At 39.7% G+C, this 15,523-nt stretch overlaps 1 protein-coding gene across 1 annotated transcript in view; it reads right to left on the bottom strand.

The window, feature by feature from the left end:
* Window positions 1-10,972, bottom strand: part of micu1 (mitochondrial calcium uptake 1) — a 39,640-nt gene extending 28,668 nt beyond the window's left edge. The window contains exons 1-3 of the mRNA XM_017463446.2: window positions 10,794-10,972; window positions 2,186-2,350; window positions 1,282-1,468 (exon numbers count right to left, since the gene is read on the bottom strand). Coding sequence (XP_017318935.1) covers window positions 1,282-1,468; window positions 2,186-2,349 — 351 coding nt within the window. The 5' untranslated portion in view covers window position 2,350; window positions 10,794-10,972. The remainder of the gene's footprint in view (window positions 1-1,281; window positions 1,469-2,185; window positions 2,351-10,793) is intronic.
* Window positions 10,973-15,523: the final 4,551 nt, after the last annotated feature.

Consider the following 15,523-nt stretch of genomic DNA (forward strand, 5'->3'; position numbering starts at 1 on the left):
TAATGTTCACGGCAAACATTAGAAAGGGAAAACAATTGTGATGTCAGTGACTTCTCAGTGACCGTGATACTGGACGAGCTGGTTTAAGTATTTCAGAAAAAGTGCTGATCTACTGGAACCGTCTCTAGAGTTTAGTCAGAATGGTGGGAGAAAAAAAAATATACAACAACCCAAAAACAATAACTCTTTACATCTGTGGTGAGCAGAAAAGCATCTCAGAATGTCGAAACTTCAGGCGGATGAGCCCGAACGGCACACCACAACATCAGGTTCCACTCATATCAGCTAAGAACAGGCCGAGCTCACCGAAACCGGACAGATTTAATATAGTTCTTGTGAAAGTAGGGAAACATCCCATTACACTGTAGCGTACTACAATTGGCCGCATCACCCAGTACTATCCCAAACCATCTCCTTACTGTTTAAGCCACCAAATCTGACACGCATGTGTCTTGCTGGCATTTTTACAACGATGTGCAACTCAATTTTCATTGTAGCTAATCGGACGTTAAAATCTATTCTTGCACAGAACGTTTACTGAATGTTTTAATAAATCATTTTGATACATTTCTTCGCTATTCTAGTCCACACGGTACGATTTTGGCCACGATTTGGTCGTCTGAGACAAAATCTGAAGTCTTTGATCGCTAGTTTGACGTGTTCCCCGACACCCGACTGATGGATGTCGCGATCAAATTGATCCTCGGATTCAATTCCGTCAGTGTCAGAAGATTCGAGGCACAGTCCTGTAGTGTGGCTTCTTCTACTCCGTACGAGTCTTCTTAACGTGTGTCCGTTTTTCGCGTCTTGACTGTCGTACAGTCTGACATTAATGAGAACAGAGATCCTACAGTGTGACGAGGCGTACAGCGGCGATCACGTTCGTACAGTCTGACAAGCTACGGTCGCAAACGACTATTAAAAATCGCACAGTGTGCCCCCGACTTTATTCGACAGTACTTTAATCAAGTAACCAAATATATATATATATATATATATATATATATATATATATATATATATATATATATATATATATATCTTTTCTCCAAGCCACTAAGTTTAAATCATGTTTAGCAGTGACCTTACATTGACTGCTGCGTAACTGCAACAAGCCTTGCTGCTTTTACATTAGCCTTTATGCTTTTATTTAGCAATTACATTTAAGCAGCAGGGTTTGGCTACTTTAGTGTGACGAATGTAGATTTTCCTTGCCTCCTGTCATTATTGGTCAAAGCGGAGCAGGTGAAGGGGTCACATACCGGTCACATCATTAATTACCTTACGGTCACGGAAGCCAACTCTCTGTTTCTTCTTCTTGCCCTCCGAGCTCTCGCCCTCCTCATCTTCCTCGTTGCTGCTGCCGGACTCCACCACGCTGTCGGACTCTGCGTCCGTGTCTTTCTGTGCGTCCTCTTCACGCAGCTCCTCCTCGAGCTTGACCGACGAGGCTGCCTCGGCATACGCCCTGCCAATCAGGACACAAATCTTGATGACAGAAACGCTCTTGAAATAACGATGCACACACTGGCTGTTCAGTTAACACTAGCTGTAGCCGACATGGCATGGCTTACATACTAGTTTCATGATTCAGTCCTAGCTCATAATGAATAGCTGAATGCAATTCCCAATCCTGGGATGAAATGAACCTCAATACCTTGGATTTACCCGCATACAACGTAAAGCGCTTTGAATGTCTAGAAAAGCGCTAAATAAATCTAAGGAAATATTACTGTTATTAAAAACAGCAGCACTGAAGTGTAAGACACTAATACTATAAACTTAATTACAATTACAAATAGCTGTAGCACGAGCAGCTGTTACTTCTCAGTTGAGTGCCTCCCTTCTGGAGCGGTGCTACTCTATAGACTATTTCCCTCTACCAAACTGTTTCTACATAACATCAACAAACTGATGACCCCTTAGCTCGCTGGCAATATGTTCCTGTACGCACATCTGTCGAAAACTGTGGAAAACTGACAGTGTCTATATTATGTGATAACACGGGCAAATATATATATATTTATATTATAGGAAGAAGAAAACTTGTTCCAAAAGGTTAGGAAAAATATTTATATATTTGTATGTAAACATTTGTCTGTTTATTTACTACATCAAGAACGCTGTGTGTGTGAGGTAGTGGTAGTGGAAATAAAGGAGATGAGAAATGATATCGTGTATTTACTTTGTCCAGAGGAGTCCTGCAGTCGCGGAGATGCCCGTCACTCCTGCGAGAGCGGCCAGCAGCAGTCTGCGGTGCTGAGGAGAGCGCGCGCTGCCACTGTGCATGCGGCGTGAACACTGCACCATCCCGACTGAGACTGCTGTCAACGCCCGCACGCGGTACATGCTGTCAAACAGAGACAGAGGCAGTGGGAGAAATGCCCAGATTAGCATACCAACTGCAGCTACAGCCAAATTTTACAGCTTTTAAGTACATCCCAGCCTCTGCTTATGACTTCCAAGATGCTTTTTCAAAAAGGATGACACGTTGCAGCAGCAGTAAACTATTATAATCAAGACTGTTATATAAATATACGTTTAGAAAAGTTGCCTACCATGTCTTACATACTGCTTAATTAAGTCAGATTTCATGAGCTGAATTCTGCTTCATGCAGCCCAAATGCACCTTTCAATAGACATCACTATAAAGCAGCTTCATACAGTTTGTAGCGAGTTTTAGTTTCATTACTGCGGGCAGCAACGCTTGATTTTCCTGTGGAGAACTACTTGAATTGGTGAAATCGCAAAATTGTTACGCACGGTCTTTCGCGGTGATGTTTGTTGGTAAACGAGACCTTTTAGCTGTATTCATGTTCGACGCACACGAATCGAAGAGGGCTTCCGCTGAATACGCGTTGTGACGACGTCACATGACGCCTCTTGGCCCAAATCTGTGGAAAATCTGCTGTAATTCGCAAGATAAATTTAAGCTCCTCCAGATAATGAGGCGTTTGCTAGATTTTGCGCTCGTTTCTGCGATCGCAAAATCCTGGAGTGACTGGTACACCATCACATCATCAGCACGTGACAAAATGGCATGCGCTTACTTCCACACAAATTTCATTTGTGTACCGCATTTTACAACAGATGTCCGATCCCTACAGGATTTCGCAGATTTTTTTTCTTCTGATTGTTGAGGCCAAAAATGCTTGACTTTGAGCGGCTTTCATTTGAATTGGAGAAATCGCAATCGCACAATTGTCTTTCGCAGTGACGTTCGTTGGTAAACGAGACCTTTTAGCTGTAATCATCTTCGGCGCACGTGAATCGTACAGAGCCCTGGCTGAACGTGCGTCATGATTAGCTGCGAAAAATCTGCGGTAAGTTTAATAAATTGCAAGCTCCTCCAAATATTGTGGCGTTTCCTTGATTTGCTGTTCATTTCTGCGATTGCGAAATCCAGAAGATACTGTTTATAGAACTCTGGACGGAGATTTAGATCCATAATTAGCAAGCCATCGGCGAGAGAGAGGCAAGGGAAAACTCCCTGAGAAGACACGAGGAAGAAACCTTGAATGGAGCCGGAGTGCATTTATTTTTTATTGCCACTGACACTGTAATGACCTTTATTAAATAGTAAACTGTAACGGTGTGGTAATAAACGCTCATTCATTACACAAGTTTTACACACAGGACAATACCGTCTTTACCTTTTTTCGGGTCATCTTTCCAAAGTATTTAGAGAAAAGGTCACTTTACAGCAAGGATAAGCTTATAGTGGTATTCAGGCTGTGTATGATGTGTATGAGGTGAAGAAGCCGCGAGTGTTTGCACTGCATCGCACGTCTCTTAGCCTCCGTTCTTACAAAACTAATTAATAACCAGCAACCGGAAAAGAAAAAAAAAACAAAACACTAATTCACAAATGCCCCACTTTCAATTGATTTTATTCCCGAAGAAAACACCTCAATCCCTAATCATGTTACTCATTGATTACAAGCAGTATTCTCAATAATCTTTTCTAAACATGAGAATAACAAACAGATGCTCTGTGTTACTTCACTATTACTTTACACTAATCTCTAAATTTCATTTGCCGAGTCACTGAAGTCAACGTTTTCTCAAGGGGACGTGGAACAGTAATTAAAGGAGGGGTCCGCAACAGCCACCTGTCGATACTCCGATCCCAGCGCCTGACTCAGCAGGAGGGACCGACGGAAGGGACCTGGCGTTAATTGGAGCGAGCTGCGGCGCGTGACTATGAAGGATTATGGGGATATCCTTGGGGGACGACAGGTTTTGGCAGGTTCTCCTCTCTTTTTTCTTTCACAAAGTCTACATGCAGGAGTGCAGGAGCTTGTACCATGCGTACGGTCAACTCTTGTTCAATTTAACAGCGCCGTATTGTGCAGCAATTTACAGTAGAACCGTATACAACTCCTGGGAGCAACAGATAGCGCTAGCTTTGCAATTTACGTCATCGATGCGTGTTTGTTTTTTTTGTGTGTGTTTGTGTGTCTCTTTTACGTCTTGGTTTTTGTTTGAAATGGGAGGCTTTAAGGATTGAAAGCCAGTTGAAGCGTTATAATCAACTCTGCTGTAATAAACATCGCTTTTAAACCCAATGCACTAAACAAAAAGCTAATAAACTTTGTGAAGATAAAAGCCTGAACTGCTTAATAAATAAACATCACGATTCCATTTCTGGAAGTGTTCATTTTTGTTGTTTGGCACTGTTGAAACATCCTTGGATGGGTTTTACTCGGCAGAAGCGTGCTTGTTCCTGGATCCGTGTGCCGCCTTCAAGAAAGCAAAGAAAATCTTTACACCGGATTCACGACGATGACGACAAATTTCTCATCTGCCTTTCTCGTTTTTCACGAATGTGGTAGATCCTGTTTATCCATATTTGTTTATTATTAACAGCTTCCATTATATCTCTCACCATTAATTGTACGTTTGAAAGAATTGATTTAGTGTGGGATTGATAAGCGCATATATATATATATATATATATATATTTTTTTTTTTTTTTTGACAGTGAGGGAATGAAACAAGCTTCGATCCGGGGAAAGAAAGCTATCACGGCCCTCGTATTGGTTTTGCGATTCTGAGTAAAATTGTTTATCCGAGTAACAGTTTCTATAAGTCCACCTGCTTGTTTCAGTGAAAACAGAAAGAAACTTAAATGTGAATGTTGACTACCTTTTTTTAAAACATGGATGGGAATCTGGAGTGGGCTCAAAAAAAAAAAGTTTTAATCACGTTAACCACCTATGTAACTGTTAGAGACCTAATGGGGAATGTCCTTTTTTTTTTTTTTTTTGCTTAATCTTACCTAACGCACCTTTAATGCACCATACGTCAAATGTAATCATTTATATTACAGCGCTACATTTATCAAAAAGTAAAAAGCTTCAGCGATTGTCAAAGAAGTTTATCGCAACTATTGCACCGATTTTGAAAGTGTTGCACAGATTTCTTCACTCCAAAAGAAGGTAAGCTAGCTTGACGCGAGGCTGAAAGCTCAGAGCTGAACATTAAAAGGCTCCGTCAATCCTCTGATCAGAGCGGAAACCCGACGACTGCTGGATCGCATCGTGTCTGTTCAGCACCGATCTTACACGCCGCTGTAGCAGAGCCGGTCTACTCCAGAGATGTGATTTCACAAGAAGAGGGAACCACAGGAAAAGAGAAGAGGAAGCTAATGGTTACATTATCAAACACTTGGCAGTCATGAAAGCTGATTTTCATCACGTTTGGCTGGAGAGACAACGAAACCAATTACTACACGCCAGCTGGAGGACCCCCTGTGAGAAACAAAACAAAAAAAAAAACTTGGCAAAAGCTGAGTCTAGAGATGCAGTCAGCTCCAGAACAGCTTTTACATTTACATTTGCTCACATTCGCTCACTTCTTAACCAAACTGACTTACAATGAGAAAAGTAAATATATGCTAAGAAATATATTTCAGTGTGTATCGAGGAATGTTTACACAGCGATACTACAATAGCAGTCCATATGACACAAAGCTCTAGTATGGCCACTGGGAGTATAGTCTGAATGGCGCATTTATAGTGCACATTTAAAGCTCATGATCACTATCTACTGTCATTTTATGGAATAGAGCTGTAATAGAGTGGAAAAGAGAAAGAGATGATGGGGAAACAGCTTCTTTTATGTGATGAAAAGTAGACAGTGCACCGATGTATCGGCCGATAAAGGCTATTTTTCCCGCTGGCGGCTGTCGGCCGATAGTTTAAAAACATCCGATGATCAGGGCCGATTATATCCTGTCAATTAAAAGAGGGCAGGAAAACACATCGATTTCGTGCTGTGTGTAGAGATGTCTCTCGACAAAACTGCAGTTTGTAATCTCTGTAATCTCTGCACTGATCAAATTTTACACTGGACGCTGCAGCAATGAAGCGGGAGTTTCGGCGTCGAGTCTAATCCTCCTTGCTTACAAAACAAAACAACTTTTATTTATACACCAGTAAAGGGGTGTATAAGGGGTCTAAATAGTCTAAAGAGTGCAAAAAATTTTTTTTAAACAAGTGCATTGTTACTAAAGTGTCCTCCGTCCAATTCTCAAAATGGAAGCAAGATGGCGCCATTTATCGGTAGATCCGAAATTACAAAACCGATATCAGATTATGGAAAAAAGAATGCTTAAATATTGGGAACAATATCGGTAAAACCGATTAGCAGTCAATCTCTGGTTATGGCCCTGACTCAAAGTAAAAGATGCAACTGTACCAGACGTAACTCCACGCCGAGAACATAACGTAACGTGACTGATCACCCAAACAATATTAACAATTAAACCTATATTCTATTATACAGGTATTTGTGAAGCAAATTTCCATGACCTTTCCTAAACTTTTTGGGTTCATTTATTTTTCCAAAACTTCGCCAGGCCTGGAAATTGCTATTTTAAAATTCCATGACTTTTCCAGGTTTTGCATGACAGGACGCACGAACCCGGTTCATAAATGAGGCAAAACAGCTGTCAACAACTGCCACGGTCGAGGCGTTTAAAACAAACGAAGCTGTAAAGAATCCAGCTGGAAGAGGACGCTAGTGTATTTCAGCCCCGTGATTCGTGAGAAGGAGGGATGGCGGTTACAGATTTGCATACGATGGTGTCATTTTCTGGTCACCAAGATCACCGAATTTACAAATTAGACACCGCCTTCGTGTCAACAAACTATGTAAAAGGCGTACCAAAAGAAAAGCCTTTTCTTTCATCTAACCACAAACACTTGGCGTTTACCAGACCTTACCGGAAAATTAGGGTGGTAACATTGTCAGGTTGCTTAACACCACCTTAACAGCACATTCCTTCACATTTTAATCCTTACTTAATTGTCGAATATTCTCCAGCCTGGTAGTGACATTATTGCCATTTGGCTGTACAAAAATCCCTGAAATGCTGCCGTGCCTGATTCACGCGTACCAACACCACGCCTCCACCATGTTAATGTCAGTTAAGCTGTTGCAGCCCGTCTGTTGTAGTTACTGAATTTTACACTGTTTAAATGATTATACCATGGCACAACATATGCTGCTGTACAATGGTGTTTAATAATGTTACCATGGTAACCTGACGCTATTATTCTAATGTATCACGGTGTTTCCTCGCAGATTAATCTGGAGTTCATGTCCGTGCTAAATGTTCATTCTTTACCTAAGACACAGTACGCCTTTTCTTCCCTCTTGAACGCTCATGCCATCGTTCCTAAACAGTATGTTTTAATAAATATTTTATGTCAGATATTATTTGATAAGGGACATATCATTAGGTCTTTAATCCAGCTTGAAGTAGAGCTGGGAATGTAATGAAATGTCATGCAGTAAGAATGCAATATTATCAAGTCTAAACCGTCTAAGCCGCATGATTCCACAAGAGATTAAAAGAACCGAATGAATAACACAGATGTATTTCAAACATTTCTCTCTTCTATTTCTACAGTTGTTTCAGGTGTGATTCGCAGTTATTTACAGGGTGTTCTCTCCAATTTTTCAGCCAGGAAAAAATACTAAATAAGCCTTAGACACACTTTTTGTGAATAGTCTGTTATTACATATTAAAAGTCATGTAATGCAATCCCTTGCACTAGACGTGTACATCAGGACTGGGAATCTGTAGGACTGCGAGTACTCTCATGCCAATGGGACTGGGGGGAGTGGGTGGGGTGGGGAGGGGCTAGGCCGGGCTGATTAACATGAGAATACTGGACATGGCACTGCATGCTGCATTTACACCACTCTTTCGTTCCTCCTCAATAAATACTATGATTTGGTCTTTAGCTCTTTGCAACAGTGGTTCTCAAGCTCGGGGCTGCGTAAAAATTTATTCAATCTGCTTTGGCCGCAATCCCAAAGAGTGGTACGTGTTTACAGATCTTAGACATTGTTCTACTCAAATGTATGCCAACCCATCACAACTCATGGCCGTTCTGCTCTACTCCACTAATATTGACACCCTTGTAAAATATGAGCAAAGTAGACTGTGAAAAATTGTATCTATTGTTGAACCTTTTGATCTTTTGTTTAAAAAATTCACAAAGATACTCTGCTCTCATGGATACAAAACAATTGCGAAGAAAACACAAGTCTATCCAAAAAATAAATCTGTGTGCAAAAATTATTGGCACCCTTTTAGTCAATGCCTCCCTTTGCCATGATAACAGCTCAGTGTCTTCTACTATAACGCCTGATGAGGTTGGACAATACATGGAAAGGGATCTGAGAGCGTTCCTCCATACAGAATCTCTCCAGATCCTTCCCATTTCAAGGTCCACGCTGGTGGACTCTCCTCTTCAGTTCACCCCACAGGTTTTCTATGGGTTTCAAGTCAGTGGACTGGGATGGTCATGGCAGGACCTTGATTTTGTGGTTAGTGAACCATTTTTGTGTCGATTTTGTTGTATATTTTGGATCATTGTCCCGCTGGAAGATCCAACCACGGTCCATTTGAAGCTTGCTGGCAGAGGCAGTCAGGTTAACTTCTGAAATTCTCCAGCTGTGATCCTTGGAGATTTTTTTGGCCTCTCGAACCATTCTCTTCACAGTGCGTTGAGACGATATAGACACACGTCCTGTTCCACGTTGATTCATAACATTTCCAGTTGACTGGAACTTCTTAATTGTTTCCCTGATAGTTGAAATGTGCATTTTTAAAGCGTGTGCTATTTTCTTATAGCCACGGCCCATTTTGTGAAGCTCAACAACCTTTTGCTGCACATCACAGCTATATTCCTTGGTCTTACCCATTGTTATGAATGATTAGGGGAATTTGACCTATATGTTACCTCATATTTACACCCCTGTGAAACAAGACGTCATGGTTGAACAATTTCCTGTTCCTGGTCCCCCAGCTGTACTAAAAAAATAAATAAATATCAATGGGAATATACTTCAAATATATTTTTCAAATATAGTTTCATTTTAAACCTGTGTTGTGCTTGCAATTGTTTGATATCCATGACAGCAGAGTATTTTTGGGACGTTTGGAAAGGTTAAACAATAAAGACGATTCTTCACAGCTTTCTTTGCTCAGATTTACCAGAAGAAAAAAATAACTCAAAATGCTCAAATCTGATTGGTCAGAAGGTGTGGATTATAAGGCTTGGACGAATGCTATCGTTCGACAGTAACAGCTCATTCATGTACGGTAGACACTCTATACCCAACATAAACGGAATAATACACAGATTTTTAGAAAGGTACTATTATTTAACAGAGCTGAGATGGTAACATTTTTTGTTACTAGGCCTTTATTTAACATTTATGGGAAGGAGTCTCCAGTGTCAGAGAGTCTTCAGGATGTTTCACCCTTTCCCTTTTCTCTCCAACATGACCAGCTGCGTCCGATTTATTTATTCATTTATTTTTTAACTAACAGGCACTAAGATGTCTTCAGAACGTCCCACAGCATCGAACGTAAACATAACAGGATAAAAAAAAAAAAAAACCACGACGTGCTGTCGTACAAGAGGAATAAAACACTCCGGGACGAGGTGTTGGTGGAAACGAATCCGCAGTTTCCTATAACAGTATGCGTTTAGTAACAGCTGTTAAATGAATCATAAAAACAAATCATTCCTACATCCTTGATCACGTTTTCTGTTTCCAGATATTTCCATTTTTCATAAGCTTGTACATCATCATTAGAAGGAAAGTACAGTAAACTCCCGCAGAGAGATGTGCAATTTTCTACCTTGTTTCAGAAATACTACTCTTTGTCCAGACTCTGTGTGGATATCCCTACCTCATTTTAAGATTAATAAGCATTTATTAGTCCAGATACTCGGAATTCATTATCATTTTTTTACTGTGTATTCATGGGGAAACTGTTCCTTGATGAACTGGATCAGCAGAGGAAAATGTCCAGGGTAAGTCCAGTGACTCGGGTGGAGTGAAAACATTTTAATTTTGATTATTAGATAAAGAAACGACTCCTGTGGTAATCCTTACACTGTTTTTTTTTTTTTCTTTCTTTCTTTTTCTGTTCTAACATAACAACCTCAGCACATCAGCTCAGACGAGCAGGACAGCAAGCTAGCTAAAGAAACACCCACCTGGAAGATTCATCTGAGCTGACAGCTAGCTAGGTGGCTAACACTGAAATACAAACCGGCTTCACTTGCTTGAAAGCATATTATCCCCGACTAACATGATATACTCTTCACTTTTATCGCTAGAAGACTCTTCATTTAGCTTATAACATGTTCATACACGTACTGAACGAAAGTGAGCTTGCTAGCTAGCCGACCTAGCTACACCGCCACCGCCACCGAGCTCAGCTACTGTAGCTCACACTTCTTTACGCACTGTTTACTCACTTTGCTCCGATGAAGCCCCGAGAAAAAGAGGGAAAAAAAAGCCGGGTTCTTCTGTTTTATGGAAGACAGAGTTTAACTTCGCTTGGCTAATTCCTCCAGTGTCAGTGTGTGTGTGTTTACTTCCGTTCGGGAAACTGTGTGTCCACAGAAGAGCCGCAAAATCAACGCGAAGATCCGCCTCCGCGCACGAGACCGCACACTAGCCTACTACGCAGTACGCGCTCAGCTTCTGCAGCGTACTACTTTCACATACTGTTCAGTACGCTCGTGCGCGTCGGGGTGTCACTACAGCAGGGACTCACTGGCCAAAGTATTGGGTGATGAAATGATCTGAAATTAAATCAAATTCTTTCGAATGTATATTCTAAATAAATGTGGTGCATGTATATGTCTCTGATATACTATATATAGTCTATATACTCGTAAATGAAATAAAATGAAATATTATAAATAAATGTGGTGCATGTGTGTATATATATATATGTATATATATATATATATATATATATATATATATATATATATATATATAGTCTATATACTTGTAAATGAAATAAAATGAAATATTATAAATAAATGTGGTGCATGTATATATCTCATATATACTTTATAGTCTATATACTTGTAAATGGAATAAAATTAAACATTATAAATAAATATGCTGCAAGTATATATCTCTGATAAACTATATATAGTCTAAATACTTTTAAATTAAATTAAATCATTTTAAAATTCAATATTATATATACACATGTGGCGCAAAAGCTGTATATATCTCCTATATACTTGTCAATTAAATTTCACTAAATGAAATGTGGTGCGATTTGCATAGCCTTAATTTATTCTTAAATTAAATTAATGAAATTAAATATTATAAATCAAAGTGGTTCATGTACATAGGGGTGGGCAATCTGACCGAAATATCATATCACGATACTTGAAGACATTTCCATGATACACAATATGCATCATAAGATACACATTTGCCAAGAAACTTCCAGCAAAAAAAATTATAATAATTTGATGACACGTTTAATTGTTTTTATTTAAAATATTTGAAAATTACTCTACTCAATACCATAAATTAAAATTCTGTAAATACAAATGTAAACATTGTACAATTTGAAATATTATACAATGTTACCACCAAATCAGCTGCTTGTCAATTTCAAAAATGTAAAAACATAATAATAATTTAAACATGTTTGTCAAAAAAGAGTCTATGATATCTCAGAAAAGTGAATTGTGAAATAATTGATCAAAATATCACTATTATATCATTATATTACCCAGCCCTATAAACCTCCTGAAAGCATTTGTTTTAGCCTATATACTTGTAAATTAAATATAATTAAATTCGATTCACAAATGTGGCCCATGTATAATTCTAATGATGCATGTGCTGCATGTATATACCTCCTGAAAATGATTCTCGTAGCAATAATTGATTCTAATAAATGAATTTATTCAAAACAACTGCAATATCTAATTACTTAATTATCTAATTAACTGAGATTTTTCTGTGCGCGCGCACACACACACACACACACACACACACACACACAAACACACACTCCCTCCTGAAGTGATCTGTAATCCACAGGTGTCTTGTTCAAAGCAGGACTGACAGGAAGTCTCTCTCACCTTCTCACTCACAGTATTGTTTTCCAGTATCTTAGACCTCCATTATCATGAATTATTGACCAGGTCTGAAATGCAAAGCATTCTCTCCACTTTTCTGTGTTGCCATAAGATCCTGTCACTTTAGTGTTTTTAACATTATGCCAAATCTGCATGATCCACTACAGAAGGCCTACTTTATCAGATCAAGGCTCAGCCTTGTAGGACACCAGATACTTCTCAATATACACAAAATCAGCGAATGTATAATGTATGCCACTAATGTATGCCACTCTGCTCACCTTGGCACAGCTATGCCATTCCCTTTATTCTATTCTGTGTAGCTAGTGTGGACATTTTCATCCTGAACTGTCCTGTGCAGCTCTATATTGTCACATGCATTGCTTTGTATTGTTTTATATGATGCACTGTGGCCTTGGAGATTCAATATTTCATCACACTGTATACATGTATTGGGAAGGGATAACTATAAAAGTTTATGACAGTCATAACACAAGCCCTAATGAATGATTAGGCATGGAAAATCATTCAGTGACATCTTTACTGTGGCAGATTCACACCCTATGGCCACCGCGATAGAAGCTCGGAACACCTGTACGTGTTGTGATGTATTGTCTTACTGTAATAATTCACTGCTGGTATTGGCTTGGTCAGAGCTTCCCAAATGCATCCCAACTGAATGCTTGTTTGGGCCTTTGAGCAAAGCCTCTAGCCTTTAACTACTCCAGGGCTGCTGTATCACAACTGACCTCGAGTTCTGACCTCAGATTCCTAACAAGAAAGAAATTAATTTCATTCTACTGTACCTGTATGCAGTCGAGGTCATAAGTTTACACATGCATTGCAGAATCTGCAAAATGTTAATCATTAAAAATACTAATAATATAATATCATAAAATCATAAAATTTGCATTTTGTTTTTAATTTAGTTCTGCCCTGAATAAGCTATTTCACATAATAGATGTTTACCTCCACATAAACATAATAATAACTAAATTTACACAAATTAACCAGTTCAAACGTTTACATACGCTTACACTTCGTAATAGCGTGTGGCGTTACCTGGATGCTCCACGACTGTTTTTATGTTTTGTGATAGTTCTTCATGAGTCCCTTGTTTGTCCTGAGCAGTTAAACTGCAAACTGTTCTTCAGAAAAATCCTCCAGGTCCTGCACATTCTTTGCTTTTCCGGCATCTTCTGCAAATTTGACCCCTTTACAACACGGGCTCTATGATGTTGAGATCCTGTAGATCTTTCCACACTGAGGACAGCTGAGGGACTCGTACACAACCGTTACAAAAGGCGCAAACACTCACTGATGCTCAAGAAGGCAACACCATACATTAAGACCCGTGGGGGGGGGGGGGTAAATGTTTGAACAGGGTGATCGGTGCAAATTGTACAGTAAAAACTCCTGGACCATGACATTGTGGTTTCAGTTTGAATTGAAGTGTCCATCAGCAGACACAAAACTTCTGTAAACTTTCACTACCATCCAGCTACTACAGCTCCTTTCCCCGAGTGTGCTTTTACAATGTTCTGAAGGTGTCTGAATCCTGTTTGAAGGGGAACAACCACTAGCTTTAATTCTGACCCAGAAAAAATCAATACAACACTGGTGGGAATCACCCGCTAGTGTGAATCAAATTGCTGGCTAATTTCTCACCATTCAGTTGAAAGTAATAGCGCTCCAACTACTGAAATCCCTCCAGTGACTGGATAACCGTCTTCAAGATAATACCAAGTCCTGTTTTATTTATTATAACTATGGACAATTTGCTGACCTGGATGAATGAAAACCTTCATAAATGTACCGAACTGTTATCACAACGTTGCACACTGTGAGCGCACAGACTAGAGCCATCTGTGCATATTCATAGATTACCAAAAGTGAGACCAGGGAGCAGAAAATAGCCGTTATCTCCACCGGTCTCTGTTCTCTTTTCTTCAGCTCTTTAATAGGCATCTGGCTCTGCACTGAGATGTAATTTGTAGGGTGGTGTTATCACACACTCTGGGTAAAATTAGGGTCTCTTCAGCACATTTGTTTACGGATTAACCAAGTGCGAAACTGGATCCTCCTACAGTGAAGCATGCGTTTCTGTCCTTCCAAGCTCTGAGTGTAATACATGCAGTGGACTTGAACAAGTGAAATTATAGAGACTCCAGTTTTGAATCGGATTTGAATATCGCCTAGATTTGATACAATTTCACTCCAGAAAGAATTGGGCAGGGGACAGACATGGTGTGGCTGGTTTTGAGAGAAGAAAGTTTGTATTCAAATCAGGCTACAAATGCAAATACAAATGCAGCAACAGACAATGTATTCTAAATAATAAGAGGTGCACTATTCATTTTTTCAAAGAAAGCTTGCTAGAAATATTCACAGGGGATCTGGTTGAGACCAGACGTGTGGATCGGGATTGGGATTCTGCGCAAAAAAAAAAAAAAATTTTTTTAAATGAATGGGACAAGTAAAGACCATTAACATGAACGTGAGCCATTGTGCGATAAAAAAGTCTACTAGTTTGTTTATATTTTGCTAAGTTCATTCGAAAATATCATGAGCAGGTCCAAACAAAAAAATCACTAGGGCCAATTTGAGACAATTATGAACTCGAGTGATGTAGCTGAGGTTGAGGAACCTGTGAGGAAATCACACACACCATGCAAATAGGGTGGGGCATTGTAGCTTAGTCCTTAGCACGCTTGCCTCGCACTTCCGGGGTTGGGGCACCTCCAGCTGTGTGTGCGGAGTTTGTGTGTTCTCCTCGTGCTTCACGAGTTTCCTCCGGGTATTATGGTTTCCTCCCCCAGTCCAAAGACTCGCATTGTAAGATGTGAATGTGTGTCCTAGGATGGGTCTGCACCCTGTCTTTGTGCCTGAGTTTCCAAGTGGCATGGAAAATGGACGGATAGATAGATGGAACTTCCAGTTTAGGGTTAAATCCGAATACAGATACAAATAGGGATATTTGCAATGCCTAACAGATACAGATTTTTGCATTGCATTACACCCCTAATATGCATAACTTTATTTCTCCTGGAGCAAGAGCTGAAGAAATCCTGACAGTAAAATACGTTGTG

The sequence above is a fragment of the Ictalurus punctatus genome, chromosome 3 (genome assembly GCF_001660625.3).
Source record: "Ictalurus punctatus breed USDA103 chromosome 3, Coco_2.0, whole genome shotgun sequence".
Classification (NCBI taxonomy): domain Eukaryota; kingdom Metazoa; phylum Chordata; class Actinopteri; order Siluriformes; family Ictaluridae; genus Ictalurus; species Ictalurus punctatus.